The sequence below is a fragment of the Siphateles boraxobius genome, unplaced genomic scaffold (genome assembly GCF_051911475.1).
Source record: "Siphateles boraxobius isolate OS27281-9 unplaced genomic scaffold, OSU_SipBor_1 66, whole genome shotgun sequence".
Taxonomy (NCBI): domain Eukaryota; kingdom Metazoa; phylum Chordata; class Actinopteri; order Cypriniformes; family Leuciscidae; genus Siphateles; species Siphateles boraxobius.
Genome location: NW_027509193.1, coordinates 19,394,742 through 19,412,263, shown reverse-complemented (window position 1 = coordinate 19,412,263; position 17,522 = coordinate 19,394,742). Strand labels below are relative to the sequence as shown.

At 38.9% G+C, this 17,522-nt stretch overlaps 1 protein-coding gene across 5 annotated transcripts in view; it reads left to right on the top strand.

The window, feature by feature from the left end:
* The window catches only part of cpt1a2b (carnitine palmitoyltransferase 1A2b), a 45,076-nt gene that overhangs the window by 26,118 nt on the left and 1,436 nt on the right, over positions 1-17,522 (top strand). For all 5 annotated transcript variants that reach the window (XM_077212780.1, XM_077212778.1, XM_077212779.1 and 2 more), the window contains 5 exons: positions 10,218-10,382; positions 10,636-10,764; positions 11,450-11,605; positions 11,774-11,887; positions 11,974-12,066. In XM_077212780.1, the coding sequence (XP_077068895.1) occupies positions 10,218-10,382; positions 10,636-10,764; positions 11,450-11,605; positions 11,774-11,887; positions 11,974-12,066 (657 nt within the window). The remainder of the gene's footprint in view (positions 1-10,217; positions 10,383-10,635; positions 10,765-11,449; positions 11,606-11,773; positions 11,888-11,973; positions 12,067-17,522) is intronic.

Below are 17,522 nucleotides of genomic sequence, written 5' to 3'. Positions count from 1 at the left end.
ACGACTTCATGACCACAAACGTGAGAGCGACAGGTCTGTAGATCATTAAGTCCAGTGATTTGGGTTTTTTTGGGGACCGTAATGATAGTGGAGTGCTTGAAGCAGCAGGGAACTTCACACTGCTCCAATGATCTGTTGAAGATCTGTGTGAAGACCCGGGCCAGTTGGTCAGCGCAGGCTTTTAGACAAGCAGATGAGATCCACACAGACCTTGAGCTCAGGTTGGATGGCAGGAGGGGGGAGGAATGGGAGTGCAGGAGGTGATGGTGAATGTGTGAAGTGCAGGTCTGAGCCAATGTGTGGTGTGAATGAGGGCTTTTCAAACCTGCAATAAAATGAGTTTAAATCATCAGCCAGGTGTCGATTGTCCACAGATGGTGACTTGTAGTTGGTTATGTTCCTCAGGCCATTCCAGATTGATGATGGGTCGTTGGCTGAAAACTGTTTTTTCAGTTTTTCAGAGTAGCTTCTTTTAGCAACTCTGATCTCCTTTGTCAGCCTGTTTCTGGCCTGGTTATACAAGATTTTATCCCCACTTCTGTAGGCATCCTCTTTGGCATGACGAAGATGTTTGAGTTTCCCAGTAAACCATGGTTTATCATTAGTAAATGATAAGAATGTCCTGGTAGGAATGCTTGTATCCTCACAGAAACTTATATATGATGTTACAGTATCTGTGAGCTCATCCAGATCGTTGGTAGCAGCTTCAAAAACAGTCCAAACAGTGCAATCAAAGCAGGCCTGTAGATCCTGCTCTGCATCATTAGTCCATTTTTTATAGTCCTTATTACAGGTTTAGCTGATTTCAGTTTTTGCCTGTAGGTCGGTATGAGATGAACCAAACAGTGATCAGATAGCCCCAAAGCTGCCCGTGGGACGGAGTGATACGCATTCTTTATTGTGGTGTAACAGTGGTTCAGTATATTACTGTCTCTTGTGGTGCGGTCTGTATTTTGGTAGTTCACGGGAAAGATTTGCTTTGTTAAAATCCCCAAGAATGATTAAAAGAGAGTCTGGGTACCTTTGTTAGATATTCACATTTAAAATGTGTTTTAGTCCTTCTAGTCATAAAAAGTTATTAGTATAATAAAAGTGAAATTTTGGACAGGTGGTGGCGCTAGAGGGAATGAGTTAGAGACACCAAAATTGGTGTATTTAATGTTGGGACTGTCCTCTATCAGAATGTCAAACCAAAACAACTTTCCCGCAAACGGTTCTATAGGCTGCTATAGACGCCCAGTCGGAAGAAGAATTAGAAACGGAAGAATGATAAGAACCGGAACAGATACAATAGGTGCCTCCGCACCTTCGGTGCTTGGCCCCTAAAAATAAAGTGAATGTCCAGCTCCTGAGCACAACTTCAGGATGTTTTAACAAGGGTTCAGGTTCCTGCTCAAACAAAGCACAGATATCTTAAATACACAGTCCCCAATTACAAACAGGTATGGCTGGTAGCCTGTAAAAACAAACAAAATGAAGTGACATAAATTATTTGAGAATGTTTTTGCAAAATCTCTCCCTGATCTTTTCAGATGATAAAACTTGCTTGGAGATGATTATTGGTTTATTGTAATTGTAAGTACGGTATATACTTTGAAATATTCAGTATGACCATTTTTTTGTAGGCAGTTTCTTTTAACTTTGACGGTTTAGACTTTATTTCACTATTGGCCGAGCTGTATGAAGGCCTATGAGTGGCACTTAAGACAAAATTAAGCAATCAATTATAGGTGTGTTAATGAGCAAATAATAAAGACTTGTCATCAAAATTATTCAACCCCCATTGCAAATCAATTTTTTTTTACAGACTCTCAGCTGTTTGCAATGAACAAATCAAACAAAAGTAACTGAAATTGCTCAACACAACAAATGTTTCAAGTAGTTTCCCCAAATTCAACTGAAAATGCAGCTTTTAATGACAACTGCAGTCTCAAAATTATTCAACCCCCTGAATAGAATCCATCACAACAGCACAAATCTGCAAAACAGGTGTTGTCTCAAGTGTTACAAACCTCCCTGTTTGTCTAGGGGTAGGAGATGATGTAACAGTTATTGTAAATTGTAAGAAATAGTTATACTAAATATAACGATAAAGACTGACCGTCACTTCAATCCCCTGATCCAGAAAAGAAACAAAACACCAGATTAAGCAAATAATTCTTAATTTATTTGATAATTAAAATATAACGGCAACAAAAAGAAACAAAAGAAAGCAAATCTACAGGAGAGGGCCAGGCCAACATAACAAAGCAAAACATTCTAACTATGCAAAAGAAAACAAATAGACAACAAAGTCTTACCTCACTCCCTGTCTAATAAAGATAAGCAAAATTTAAGTTCAAAGAAAATGGCACCCTCCCCCTACAGCTTCTGAATTCAAAAAGTATTTACACAAATTAAGAGTGAAAACAAAATAGTAATAGTAACATAAGAAATTAACACCAGAGACAATTCACTAAGATCACAATTCTGGTTCAGGGGAAAAAAATGTAGCCGTCAGTCAGCACTCCAGCATTGTTTCTCCACTCTATTATAGTGCTTGAGATCTCTGCTACATTCACTCAGCTGATGAGCATCAGATGGAAGCCAATATCCTGTGCAAGGGAGAGAGACCGTTGTTGCATCTCAATTCTCCTACTTAAACAACACCCTAAAAGTGCTCTTTTTGTGAAGAAAAAGTAAATACTTTTGAGTGTGTAGCAGAAGATTAGACAAGCTTTGGGACATACTATCACATTAAATAGCATCTTAAACGGTTGCCCTCTGTCGCTTAGTTACACGCATCCTGTCGCGTAAACTGACCTGTCAATCATCTGGTCAAAGATAAAATCCTCCATTTAATAAAATTTCCTACTGGAGAGAAATGCAGAAGCACGTTAATCTGCCATTCGCAGGTCTTTCATGCAGAGAACTCTCCTTATATTCATCCATAATGATGCACTTTAGTTAATGGCCAAACGGATCTTTATAAAAGTTCACGTTGTTGCAGATGAAATATAACACGGATAACATTAAATAAATATTTTAATCAGCTTAAACGTTGATTATTTCTCAGTCAAACCCCTTTATCTAAACCCCTCTACTTAACCGTCGGTCGCGCTCATCCACCATGTTTTGAAGTTTTCTGAACACTTAACTCGTGTTTGTAGTTCTGAACTGAATCCTCCTCCAAAGCGCAATGGTTTGTGGGCAATATTAGCCTTTATAGTGAGCACGGATCCACACTTCGAAAATCGACCAGAAATAGTAGTCCATCCGGGGACTTCTGGCATACTCTTTTCAACATACTATGCTTTGGGATACACTTATTTTAATCTCACATACTGTTTAGGATGGATAGTATGGACATCGAGACGCAGGGAAAGAGAAAGAGAGCAAGTAATAATACGCTCAATAAGTAGTATAACTCTCCCCAAATCATACATGCATATATATCCACAGGGCATAACACAAGCACACCTGATGGAACTAATCAAGAGCTTCATTTGTGCTAGAACACATGAAATATCTGAACTGACTAGGTTTGTTGAGTGTCACGTTTGTCAGTTTGACTGCATGTTAGAAATATGGCTTAGTGAAAAGAATGGTCAAAACATTTAAGAGAAAATATATTATCGCCCTTCATAAACAAGGAACAGGACACAAAAAGATATCGAAGGCACTAAATGTTCCTGTAGACACGTTGGAAGCATAGTTTGCAAGTTCAAAGTTCAAACAGTGGTTACACTACCTGGACGGCAGGGGCGGAGCGGGGGGGTGGCTAATTGGGCTTAAGCCCCGAATGGTTTGTCAAAAGCCCCGAATCTTTTAGGTTTTTTAAAATAACTTCAACTTTGTTTAATTTCCTCTCAGAATTTCTGATGGAGCGGCAAAAAATTAAACAATGTGCGTGGTGGCGGACGGTAATTAATGCATCGCGCATCACTCAGCTTGTTTGCCAACTGCCAATAAAAACTAACGAAGAAGAATATAAATTAATCTTCTTCGCCGTTGTCATCAGGGGTTGGCCGCTTGCGGGCTGTTGTATGTTTAAACCGGCGTCGTAGCGAGCTTACTGGCTAACCGGCTGAAGTTATTATGGACATCATAAAGTTTTTTTATACGGAACACTAACAGTAAACCTCACCGGCCGGAGAGAGATTCAGAAGCAGCGTCAGACGAACCGCGGACAAGTGTTACATGTGAATCTGCTGTTGTAGGCCTAACACTTGAGTTAAGTGATGACAACAATTCCAAGTACAGATGCATCAATATCGTCAATAAGTTATTTTTCCCCCCATACTTTAATTTAAAAAGTAAATCTTTAATATATTCTAGATTCATTACATAAAAAGTTAAATATTTCAAGCCTTTTATTGTTTTAATCATGATGATGGGCTTACAGCTCATGGAAATCAAAACTCCAGTACGCCTATCTCAAAATGTTTTAGAATTTTAGAACAAAGAATTTTTTATACGACCTGACAAGATCTCTAATCAGCTAATCAACTCAAAACACCTGCAAAGGTTTCCTGAGAATTCAATCTGTCAGTTTTGTTCTGGTGGTGCAGCACAATGACCTTTTCCACAATATTACATTTTTTTGAGATGCGCCTGTAATAATGTAATAAACATATTAGTATTTACATAATTAAAGGAATTGTTATGGTGAACAGTGATAATGAATAAATGGTAGCAGCAGAGTATTGCTAATTAAATGAATATCACTGTCCACAATTTTATATGTAAGCTTTTTGGGCAACGCATCATTAATTTACTGTAACATATTGCACAATATCATCAATATTTAATGCAGCAATTCTGAACAAAAAGTATACATATTTAATAATAAGACACAGGTCTTTGGAACTTTTATTGCACACATGAGACTTAAATTATTCTCAGCGAGTTATGGTGGCGTTTTGGCCCCAGTCTAAAAGGGCTGCTATATAAGTTTTACACGCCACCAGATACCACTGTGTTTTACCTATTTAGGCAAACTTAAAAATAGTCAGATAATGGTTGCCTCTTTTTAGTTGCCAGGGGTGAAAATGAGTCATCCTTAACATTTTTGGTGTTTTGGATTCACTACAGCTGGAGAACAATTACATACAAAATAGGTTGTAGGCTCTACTCTGTGATTTTTTTTTTTTTACTGAGTAGGCCTAACTATCATAATTTTCCCAGGTAGTGTATAGATTTTTAGGCTTTCTAATATCTCAAACAGCCTGAAAAATAGTGCATTTAGCTGACGTAAATGGGGAAAAAATCTCCAAGGGAGTACGCCCCTGCCTGTACCGCCCCTAGGTTTGGGCTAAGCCCCGAATGTTTACATCGTCTGGCTCCGCCCCTGGGGCAGAAAAAGTAAGCTATCAACAGCTGCAACCACATTTATGAGACTGCAGGTTCAGAAAAACCCTTGAGTGTCTGCAAAAGACTTGCAACAAAACCTGGTGGCAACAGGCACTGCAGTGTCAGCTTGCACAGTAGGGGGTGTACTTGCATGCAGTTTCCATGCTAGAACTCCAAGACGTATACCACTACTGACCCAAAAGTCAGCTCCAATTTGCTCAAAATCATATAAATAAGCCACAGAGGTTTTGGGATTCTGTTCTGTGGAGCGATGAAACAAAACTGGATCTTTTCGGCCTTTGGATCAGTGATATGTCTGGAGAACGAAGAATGAAGCATCTGCTGAAAAGAACACTGTCTACAGTTAAGCATGGTGGTGCTCGATGATGCTCTGGGGCTGCTTTGCATCCTCTGGCACTGGAAACCTGCAGCGTGTGGAAGGCAAGATGGATTAATTGAAGTATCAGGAAATCCTAGGAGAAAACGTCATGCCATCAGTGAGGAAGCTGAAGCTCGGGTGTCATTGGACTGGAACAGTACGATGATCCCAGGCATACCTCAAATTCCACAAAGACTAGGCTGCAGAAGAAGTCCTGGAAGATTCCACAGTGGCCATCAGTCACCTGACTTGAACCCCATAGAAAATCTCTAGTGGGATTTGAAGGCGGCGGCTGCAGCCAGAAACCCAAGAATATTAATGAACTGGAGGCCATTGCTTGTGAGGAATGGACTAAGATTCCTCAGAAACGCTGCCAGAAGCTGGTGTCTGGTTGTACATCTCGTTTGCTGCAGGTCATACCAGCAAAAGTGTTGTTCTACTAAGAACTAAAGATGCTTGCAATGAATGGGTTGAATAACATCGAGACTGCAGAAGTCACTAAAAGTTGCATTTTATTTTGAATTTGGGGAAACCACTTTGTTGTGTTGACATATTTCAATTACTTTTTTTTTATTTGTTTATTGCAAACGGCTAAAAGTTTTTGTGAATAAACCTGATTTCAATTACTTTTTTTTTATTTGTTTATTGCAAACGGCTAAAAGTTTTTGTGAATAAACCTGATTTGCAATAGGGGTTGAATAATTTCGATTACATCAATCAATAAATTGACAAACAAATAGACCTATTCAAAACATATTTATTCATGCTTAAATGTTAGGTAAAAACAAAAATAACATTAAATTAACTGCATTAAAGGCACACTATGTAGAAATTGTGTTTTTGTCAAACAGCGACCCCTAGAGTCTCTGTGGAATACTTGCACTGTCGTAAATACACCCCCCCCCCCCCCCATTCAAAAAAATTACATACTACAAGCAAGCGCAACAACATACAACATAGAACGCAAACAAGTTTACAAATAAGAGATTTACTTACTAGTCCATCGACAAGATCGCCAGGTCAGCACTGCTGTAGCATCCAGTGCTGGTTTTTAGCTCGCGCAAACGAGTGAAAGCTCGACCGAGTGGGACTCTTGTCCGGTTCCTTTTTCCTGTTCCGTTTTCTTTGCTTTTTTTCATCGTCGAGTATCACGTCTGAAATGCGCGAAAGTGTCTTCGTGCTTCATATGTTGTTGTTGATGTGTGTGATGTCGTTGCCGTAAGGCATGTTGTGATTCTCGCAAGATTTGTTAAGGGCGCTACTCTCAAACTTGCATTGCTGGTTTTTCCAGCGGCGTCCCCCCCAAGCTTTACTACCAGGAAGATTCTCCCTGATATGAGTTTGTTTACCACCGAAATGACTTTGAAGCTGTTATATTAAGGTACAATTCTTGCATAGTGTGCCTTTTAAATTACACATTTAAATAGTTTTTTAATAAATCTTTTTTTTGCTTTTTGTTTTCTATTTGCAGTTTTGAAAAGTCATTGTATTTGTCTTTTCATTTAATGTTTGGGATTTGTTTTAAACATTTTTATTTTTGACTTCATACATTTAATTTATTTCTTCATTTTATTTTAAAGGGTTCTCCTAATGTTCTATAGAGTGATAAAGCCTTTTTAATGAAAGTTAGCAGCCAAGAGTGTTGCACAACCTTTTTTTTGCGCAGTTTACAGCCAGACAGACATATCGAAGTGTAATCCGAGAATCCCGTATTGATGGGAAAGCTTTATTCGTGTTTCATATCTGTAAGGTTCACTGATGTTGTACTGGCTCATACTCATATTTGTATGCAGGCCATTTGCCTTATTTTAAGGAATTTAAATCTGTTATATTTATATTTATTTATTTTATTTATTTATTTAGCTGACGCTTTTATCCAAAGCGACTTACAATTGCTATATGTCAGAGGTCGCACGCCTCTGGAGCAACTAGGGGTTTTAAGTGTCTTGCTCAGGGACACATTGGTGTCGCACAGTGGATTCGAACCCGGGTCTTTCACACCAAAGGCATGTGTCTTATCCACTGCGCCATCACCACCCCCATTATATAATTATATTATTATATAATAATTATAATAAGTATAATAACTATAATCTTTAGTCATTATATAATCAATACTATAATCATAATTATGATTGCTGTTGCACTTTTCAGCCAAACTCTGCACATGACTTTCTGTACTGGGCAGCTCTGAAAATGTGTGTGGGGTTTGAGAAGAAGCTGAGGGGAAAATCCCTGATCAGTGTCAATAGTTCACTTTCAAATTAGCAGTGGGGATTTTTTTGACAACTATTGAGTATATGTATGACAGTGGAAGGATTAATTGTATATTATATGATAATAGCCAGCGCTGTTCTGCTACACAGCGAGAAATATTAGTAACAATTTGCTTGAAGTCTGTATGTATAACACATTATAAAAGTATTCTTAAAGGGATAGTTCACCCAAAAATGAAAATTCTGTCAGTATTTACTCACCCTCATGTTGTTCCAACCCCGTAAGACCTTCGTTCATCTTCGGAACACGAATTAAGATATTTTTGATGAAATCTGAGAGCTGGATCACTCCTCCATACTAGTCCATAGGCTTCTTCAGGGATTGAACTTGCCGGCCTCAAAGTTATTAAAGAAATCGTTAAAATAGTCCAAGTGACTACAGTGGCTCAATCTTAAGTTTATCAAGCGACGAGAATACTTTTTGTGCTCAAAAACAAACAAAAATAACGACTTTATTTCAACTATTCATTTCCTTCTCTTTGGGCCTCTAGTCAGTTAACGTAGTGTGATGGCGTAGAGCTACGTCACACGTAGGCTCACTATTGGCCGACGCTGGTCATGTGGGTGATGCGTAAACTAGTGAACTGACTCGAGGCCCACAGAGAATGAAATGAATAGTTGAAATAAAGTCGTTATTTTTGTTTTTTTTGGCAGTCATGGCCTAATGGTAACAGAGTTGGACTGGTGACTCAAAGGTTGCTGGTTCGATTCCAGTACCGGCAGGAATATGACTGAGGTGTCCTTGAGCAAGGCATCTAACCCCCAATCGCTCCCCGGGCGCCACTCAAGGCTGCCCGCTGCTCCGGGTGTGTGTATCCACGTTTGCAGTGTGTGTGTGTTCACTACTCACTACTCTGCTCCTAATGTGTGTGCACTTACTTGGATGGGTTAAATGCAGAGGTCAAATTCCAAGTATGGGTTACTATACTTGGCCATCACGTGTCACTTTCACTTCACTTTTGCGCACAAAAAGTATTCTCGTCGTTTGATAAACTTAAGATTGAGCCACTGTAGTCACTTGGACTATTTTAACGATGTCTTTAATAACTTTTTGGGGCCGGCAAGTTCAATCCCTGAAGAAGCCTATGGAGGAGTGATCCAGCTCTCAGATTTCATCAAAAATATCTTAATTCGTGTTCCGAAGACGAACGAATGTCTTACGGGGTTGGAACAACATGAGGGTGAGTAAATACTGACAGAATTTTCATTTTTGGGTGAACTATCCCTTTAAAGGGATACTCCACACAAAAATGAAAAACTGTTATCATTTACTCGTCATTCCAAATCTCTAGATATTTATATAAACTGCGGTTTCAGCTTGCACAGTAGGGGGTGTACTTGCATGTGGTTTCCATGCTAGAACTCCAAGACGTATACCACTACTGACCCAAAAGTCAGCTCCAATTTGCTCAAAATCATATAAATAAGCCACAGAGGTTTTGGGATTCTGTTCTGTGGAGCGATGAAACAAAACTGGATCTTTTTTCGGCCTTTGGATCAGTGATATGTCTGGAGAACGAAGAATGAAGCATCTGCTGAAAAGAACACTGTCTACAGTTAAGCATGGTGGTGCTCGATGATGCTCTGGGGCTGCTTTGCATCCTCTGGCACTGGAAACCTGCAGCGTGTGGAAGGCAAGATGGATTCATTGACGTATCAGGAAATCCTAGGAGAAAACGTCATGCCAAATATTAGTAACAATTTGCTTGAATTTACTCGTCGTTCCAAATCTCTATATATTTCTTTCTTCTGCGAAAACACAAAAAGAGTAATTCTGAAGAATATGGGGAACAAAATAACATAATTTAAAATAACTAATATACAATATTATTACCTGTAATAAAATCCGCAAAATAAAGTCTTCTGCAGTCATACAAGTGCCGAGATTCCAAGTTGGCCTTACAACAACAAGTTGCTGAATTGCTTGCATCCACGGCGATCTTCTTATAGCTTCTTTAACTCGATTGACTTTTAGGAATATTTTTCTTTTCCAAATATGAAATGTATTTCTCTTAATTTCCCCATAGAACTGAATAAGAAAATGGCTATAGAAACTAGAATTTCTATTTTCCTTCATGCTAAACCGTGACTCCAGTACATGATACACTGGCAACTTAATTTAATTTGAGCGTTATCATCAGTAATACAATTCAGCAGTGTTCTTCGAGGACCAAAATAAATGAAAACCATCACAGGCATACTGATGTTTCCTCTCATCTGTCTTTCTCTAGGTTCAGACACAAGTGTCTGTGTCCCTTGCTGTTGCGCAAGCACTGGCTGATGATGTGGACTGTCATGTATTTCCCTTCAGAGAATTTGGGAAAGGCCGCATTAAGAAAATGAAAATGAGCCCAGATTCCTTTGTGCAGCTGGCCCTGCAGCTGGCATACTACAGGGTACTTGTACACGCCACACATTTTGACACAAAGGCTAAAGCATTGATTATGATAAAGATGTATAATGTCTCAACATAATTGTTTCACACACAGTATTGTTAAACATTGATAAACATAAGTTCAACATTCCTAAGAGGTTGTTTTTGAGGATGGAACTTCCTCTTGTTTGTCCCATGAAATGTGTCCACACTCTAAATGAATAATGAATGCTTGGATGAATACAATGTGTTTTACTCATGAAGTTGTCTTCTAGGATAAAGGGACTTTCTGTCTGACATATGAAGCCTCCATGACGCGTCTGTTTCGTGAGGGTCGCACTGAGACCGTACGCTCCTGCTCCAAAGAAAGCTGTGCCTTTGTCCTTGCGCTGGAAGCAGGAGAGGTGTTGTCAATGTTTTTTTTTTTTTTAAATACTTCCTTCTACCGTTCAAAAAAATTTTTGAAGAAGGAAATGTTGAAAACCCAATCAGCAGTTCATAATGCACTTTTCACTTTATCAGTATGCCTCAGTGACAGTGCTAATTGGTATTTCTTACAGTTCTTCTTACAGTTTCCGTCTTGGTTATTGACAGCACTGCACCAATTAGCTGTGAATGCCAGTTAAAAATAACATGAAGGAATCAATTATCAATTTGTCAGTTCAAAAATAAAAATGTAAACATTCAAATATAACCGTAAAATACATTAATACATCACCTTTCAAATGGTCAAATAAAAAGAAATATTTAAAACTGCTTATTTAATTCAGATTTAAGATGTTAGAGGAAAGTCCATTGGCTGTTCCCATATTCTGCCCAATACTTGATGTTTAAAGAAAATAATAAAGAAAAGCATTTTGTATTTTCTTTATATAAATGCTATTTAAAATTGAACTATTTTTAAACATTTTATTAAATTAAATTAAAAAAATGTCATCAATAATTTAATTAATTAATGGATAGTTAATTTCTTCATTTTATTTTTAAGTGACTGTCCTCCATAATTGGCATCCTCCTTTTCTGAGTGACTGATTTGTCATGTAACGTCTCGCATGCCAATTATTTAATTTTGCCTGCTTTTATTCATAGGATAGAGAACATTGCCGCAAGCTGTTCCGAAAGGCTTCCGAGAAGCATCAGAATCTCTACCGCTTGGCCATGACTGGATCTGGCATTGATAGGCATCTCTTCTGCCTATATGTGGTCTCAAAATACCTGGGAGTAGAGTCTCCTTTCCTTAAAGAGGTCTGTGTTTGTAATGGGGAGATTTGTGTGTTCATTTTGCAGAGTTAAGGATAAGATAATCTTAATAAGCCACCCAAAATGGTTTCTGGAGGTTATATATGCTTTTTCCTTATCTAATGCATGAAGTTGGTTGTTTATTTTGTTCATGTGGCTGTGCGTGACATGCAGGTTTTGTCAGAGCCCTGGCGCCTCTCCACTTCTCAGACTCCTGTGCAACAGATGGAGCTGTTTGATCTGGTCAACCATCCTGAGTTCATCTCGCTAGGAGGAGGCTTTGGTCCGGTGAGCAACTGATCAGCACATACTTGCACATAAACGGGTAGAAGCACTCCTTCGTTCACTGTGTTGGTGTTTTGTTTCTGTGTAAGGTGGCTGATGATGGCTACGGTGTCTCTTACATCATCATGGGAGAGGAAATGATCAGCTTCCATGTGTCTTGCAAGCACTCCTGCACAGAGACTGTAAGTGTGAAGCATAACTTCAGAACAATGAATTGCTTGTCTTTTTACAAAGATATTTTTAATGTACAGATCATGGCATTATTTTTGAATTCTTGTTCTGCACTGCAAATTGGCTTAATAACAGTATCCAGTTCAACTTGTACATAATAAATTATTATAATTTTTTAAACCAAATTCTCAATATAATAATCTATATAAAGGGGTTAAACAAGTAAAGTACAACCAACAGGTTGCTAGGTCTGTGTAAAAAAACCAGCCCAAAAAAAGCCAATCCAAACTAGGGGTGTAAATCAGACAGTTTACCGATACTGTCACGCTTTGGCTGCGTGAGGCACGTTCAGGAAGACCGATAACGATCAAACTCTATTTATTATTTATGAACAAGGCACGTACCAAACATAACAAGCAGTAAAGACTTAGAACGACCTGGAAGAACTGAAACTAGGGAGACTATATACACAGACAAATGCAGAGGTGGAAAGTTCAGGGGTCAGAAAGTAAAAGTCCTGCCATAAGTTTATTCCACCCATGAACTGAGCCAGTTTATCTCACTAATTAGTTCTACCTACTGGCTGAAAAATTGCTAATTAGCAAAACCAGGTGATTGGAACAAACTACTGAGGAGGACTTTCCACCGCTGGACAAATGAGGAGACAAAGGCTGCGTTTACACTTGGCATTAACATGCCATCGCCGTGATCCGATCAAGCATCGGATCATAAGCCAGTCAGGACACAGTGCGCTTACACCTGTGTACATCAAGTGGTTTCTGTATCTGGATAACAGATCAGATCTCGCAAAAACAAAAACAAAAACAAAAAAAGGATGGCTCCGGTGCAAAGTCGACCTGAAGTGGTGGGTTTTCTTTTAAAAAGTTTTCAGTCGGGGGACATTTTACAAATCTTGCAAAATGAGGAGGATGAAGAGGCTGCAAGTACTAATAATGTGGATAGATGCCGTAATGGAAACGGTACAGAGAAACGTATGGGTCTGAGAACGTTGCCAGCTGTGGTGGGAAAAATGCGTGTTCTTTACAGAAAATGAATGGTTCTGGAACTTTCGGGTGCGAAGGCAAACGTACTCAACGCCGCCGCTCCCACCAGAATAATGACTGGGCGGGGTTTTGTGTGACGTCCACCTGTAAATGCAGACACGATGGCTGGATTGCGTTTACATTACACTGAGATCCGATCACAATGCGTCCTCCACTAACGTTACCTCCGAACCTGGACGCGCTGATCGGATAACATTCCAATCAGAAGTTTACACATGTCTTTTCAATGTGTATGTGGAAAACATCCGGATACAGGTTGCATGTTAATGCCAAGTGTAAACACAGCCTAAGTGACAACAGGTGCACACGGTGAGTGATGAGGATGATGACAGGTTACAGGTGAAACTGATTAATAAGAAAACGCATGGTGCACAAACACAGAAGGCAAAACAAAGTCCAAGACAGGTGTCACTGTGACAGATACGATATCAATTCTCTCAGCCAGCGATACGATATTTGATGATACGTCAAAAAAATCTGCGATATGATTACAATTCAATTTATATATTATGTGCCAAGTTTACACAACCAGCTTTTAGATATCATGGGTTTCACAAGTTCATTGAAATTATCCATCATTGATCACTTTTAACCCTTTCACACGTACGATCACACCGGTGTGATCAGTCTTGGCTGGTCCCTGGAGCGTATGATCACACCGGTGTGATTAGAACGGTCAGTGCATCACGTGATCAACTGCTAAATTCAAACGTGCTTTCGCGCGTTTGCTGGGGCTGAGCCAGAGAAGGACCCACTCAGTGCTGTCATATATCACAACTATTGAGTGTTTTCAACCACATAATGTTTATATTTAGGTTTCAGACATTAAAATACACACAAGTACTAGCAAAACAATGATTTTGAGTTTGTAAAATCCACACTGATGTCTATGGAAGCGGCAATAATAATCATTTACATTATAATAAGACGACACGTTTTATTCATATCAGATACACATTGTGTAAGTAGCTTTACATTTGACCCTATTCTTCTCCCAGTTCACCGGCCACTTACTTTCATGCATTTCGTGAGAAGTGGAGGAATTGACGTGTAAATCCAACAGATCCGATTCTCTGAACTGTGAAACAAACTAACATGGCGCCGCCCATCGCGCATACAGCTCAACTAACGCGATCGTTATAAAGGTGTTTAAACATCAAAACACTTCCACTTGCACATATTTGACAATCGGAATATCAGTGTTTCATGCTATAGCTAATACATTTGTGAATGTTTTTAATAAAAAAGGGGAAATGACATAAAAGCAGATCATCATTCATTCAGCGCTGTGTTGTGTTTGCGCTGTGTCACGTGACAAGCAATGACGCGTCACCATGGAAACTTTAAAGTGATAAGTTCTTAATAACGGTCGCCTTGAAAAACTCACGCTGGGGGGTCAGTTAGAATATTCTAAACTAACGTGTGAAAGGGTTAATCAGCTTTGACGAAACTCCTCTCAGCTAGCGGGTCTTTTCGAAGTGACTAGCAGCCTTGTCACCTGACCTGAATACTGTGCGCTGATTCGCGAAAACGGATTTATCAGGTTGTGTCCACAAACACCAAGGGTTCTTGTCGGTTTCTGCTGTAAAACATAAACTTGCGATGCCTTGACAGTGGACAATACCATCTTTTGTGACACGACATGTTTAGGGTTCAGTCAATCTTGTCAGGCGTCTATTTCAGATGAGAAGATTAACGTTACAAAGACAGTATGGTGAGTAATGAAAATGCACGCTTTGGTAGAAAAACGTAGACTGACCTTACGTGAGAGTGTGGAGAGTGTCAAAATAAAGGTACCTCATATCGATTATTTACGTGTAGCATCGATGCATCGTATCGTTAGAGGTTTGATCAATGCATCTATCCATATCGATGTATTCTTACACCCCTAGCCTAAAACTAGCCCGATGACCCCATCCAAATATCGAAATTCAACTAATGCCATTCACATTATCAGTGTCCGTGGAGGCGTGAAGAGAAGCACACAACAAAGAGAATCTGTTTCAGGAACTTAACTTCACTTCTTAAGAGACACTGTTTCAGGAACTTTACTTCACTTCTTAACGGGTTAGTTCACCCAAAAATGAAAAATAAGTCATTAATTACTCACCCCCATGCTGTACCAACCCCGTAAGACCTTCGTTCATCTTCGCAACACAAATGAAGATATTTTTGATTAAATCTGAGAGGTGGATCACTGCTACATAGGCTGCCTGAGGGAATGAAACTTGACGGCCCAGAAAGTCATTAAAGAACATGTTTAAATATTCAATGTGCCTACAGTGGCTCAACTATAAGTTTATCAAGCAACGAGACTACTTTTTTTCCGAAAAAAACCCCATAAATAACGACTTTATTCGACTATTCCTTTTCTTCCTTGTGGGCCTGAGACGAGAGTTCAAGAAATTTCCACGACGCATGCGCGAGAACTGAGAAGAGGACGTTCTTCTTCTAATACTTCTTGTTCAGTTCTCGCGCATGCGTCGTGGAAATCTCTTGAACTCTCGTCTCAGGCCCACAAGGAAGAAAAGGAATAGTCAAATAAAGTCGTTATTTATGTGTTTTTTTTCGGAAAAAAAGTATTCTCGTCGCTTGACAAACTTATAGTTGAGCCACTGTAGGCACATTGAATATTTAAACATGTTCTTTAATGACTTTCTGGGCCGTCAAGTTTCATTCCCTCAGGCAGCCTATGTAGCAGTGATCCACCTCTCAGATTTAATCAAAAATATCTTCATTTGTGTTGCGAAGATGAACGAAGGTCTTACGGGGTTGGTACAGCAAGGGGGTGAGTAATTAATGACTTAATTTTCATTTTTGGTTGAACTAACCCTTTAAGAGACACTGTAGAACAACTTTTATTTTATTTTTAGATTGAAACAAATAGGGATGGCCCGATACCATTTTTTTCAAACCGATACGAGTACGAGTATTTACATTTGTGTACTTGCCGATACCGAGTACCGATACCGATATTTCTACCGCAAAAGTAACTATAGGCTCCCAGAAAAGAAGACAGAAGACTATTTTAGAACACAGGTTAGAAGACTGTTTTTATTTTCTTCTCTGCTTGTTTTAACAAGTGTAAAAATAAATAATAATGAGTAAAATAATAAATGTATTAACACACAAACCACTGTTAATTTAACATAAAAGCAAGCAGTTACTGCGTGCATGGTCTGACATGACTGAGTTCGCTCCCTTAATAGCCTAATTCCTAAAAAGCTGCCAGTTCATAGCGATCTCACACATCTGTTATTATAAATGAAGCTGACTGCACAATGAATCTTTCATAATATCCACAAACTGTTATAATTAGAGGATTTGCCAGCATACAGAATTCAGCACTGAACAGAAAAGTTTTGAGCGGTGAGGGGAGTCTATCTTTGCGTTCAAGAAATCAACACACATGTCTGTGATTGGCTACATCGCTCAACGCTGCAAACATGTTATGAATAGAAACTCTAGCCTGTAAATCGTTTCTATTTTGTTTGTTGTTATTCTTGTTTTTCTGCAACAGATGAATAAAAATCTATTCGTTTTAATGTTTTATTCATAGATAGTTCTAGTTTGCGGGAGTCCCGGGAATCGTTTTATTCTCCCGCAACCTGCACACACAGAGTGAGTGCATTACCGCTCGCACTTGGCCATCAGATCTAGTGCCGCGCCGCACTGTTTTGCGTTGGGATTGCACGTCCCTATGCCTCAGTTCACCTCGACAAAGCACTCGCGGCGGCCAGTTTCGTTTCGCAAAATGTACGTGGTATCGGGGCGTGGTATCGGCGAATTATTATGAGTACGAGTATATGAAGACAGTATCGACCCGATCCCCGATGCCAGTATATGTATCGGGCCATCCCTAGAAACAAATAAGTCAAATCACTGATTTCAGCATGTATACAAAAAAGCTTCACAGGACAGATATCACATATCCTCAAACAAGTTGCTAAACGTAACAAGCAATTAACTAATTACGCAACTACAGCTGATTGGCTAATACAGAACTCATTATGCATACATGTAAAAAAAAACGAAAACTAAATATTTTTGATTTTATAAAATGTGTCTAGACTGACAATTAAGAATACTTGTTATAATCTATAATCATTTATTATTTAGAATATTAAATAAAATAGCAAATAATCTTATTTTTGAAAATCATGATGTACTTAAGTTTAGTAAGGGTTAGTGTCCGTATATCTTTGATTTATGCATCTTTTATCTTGTAAATATTTTCTTTGCATTTTTGTTTTTCGGATCCTCCAGTATCGCTTTTTTCTATATAATAGACCCAGATTTTATAATAGACTCAGATCTGCATGACAACATAATACAACATATATAATTTAACTTTACCAGCTAGCAGTTGGACAGTTTTTCTTTCAATTGTTATTTTGAATTAA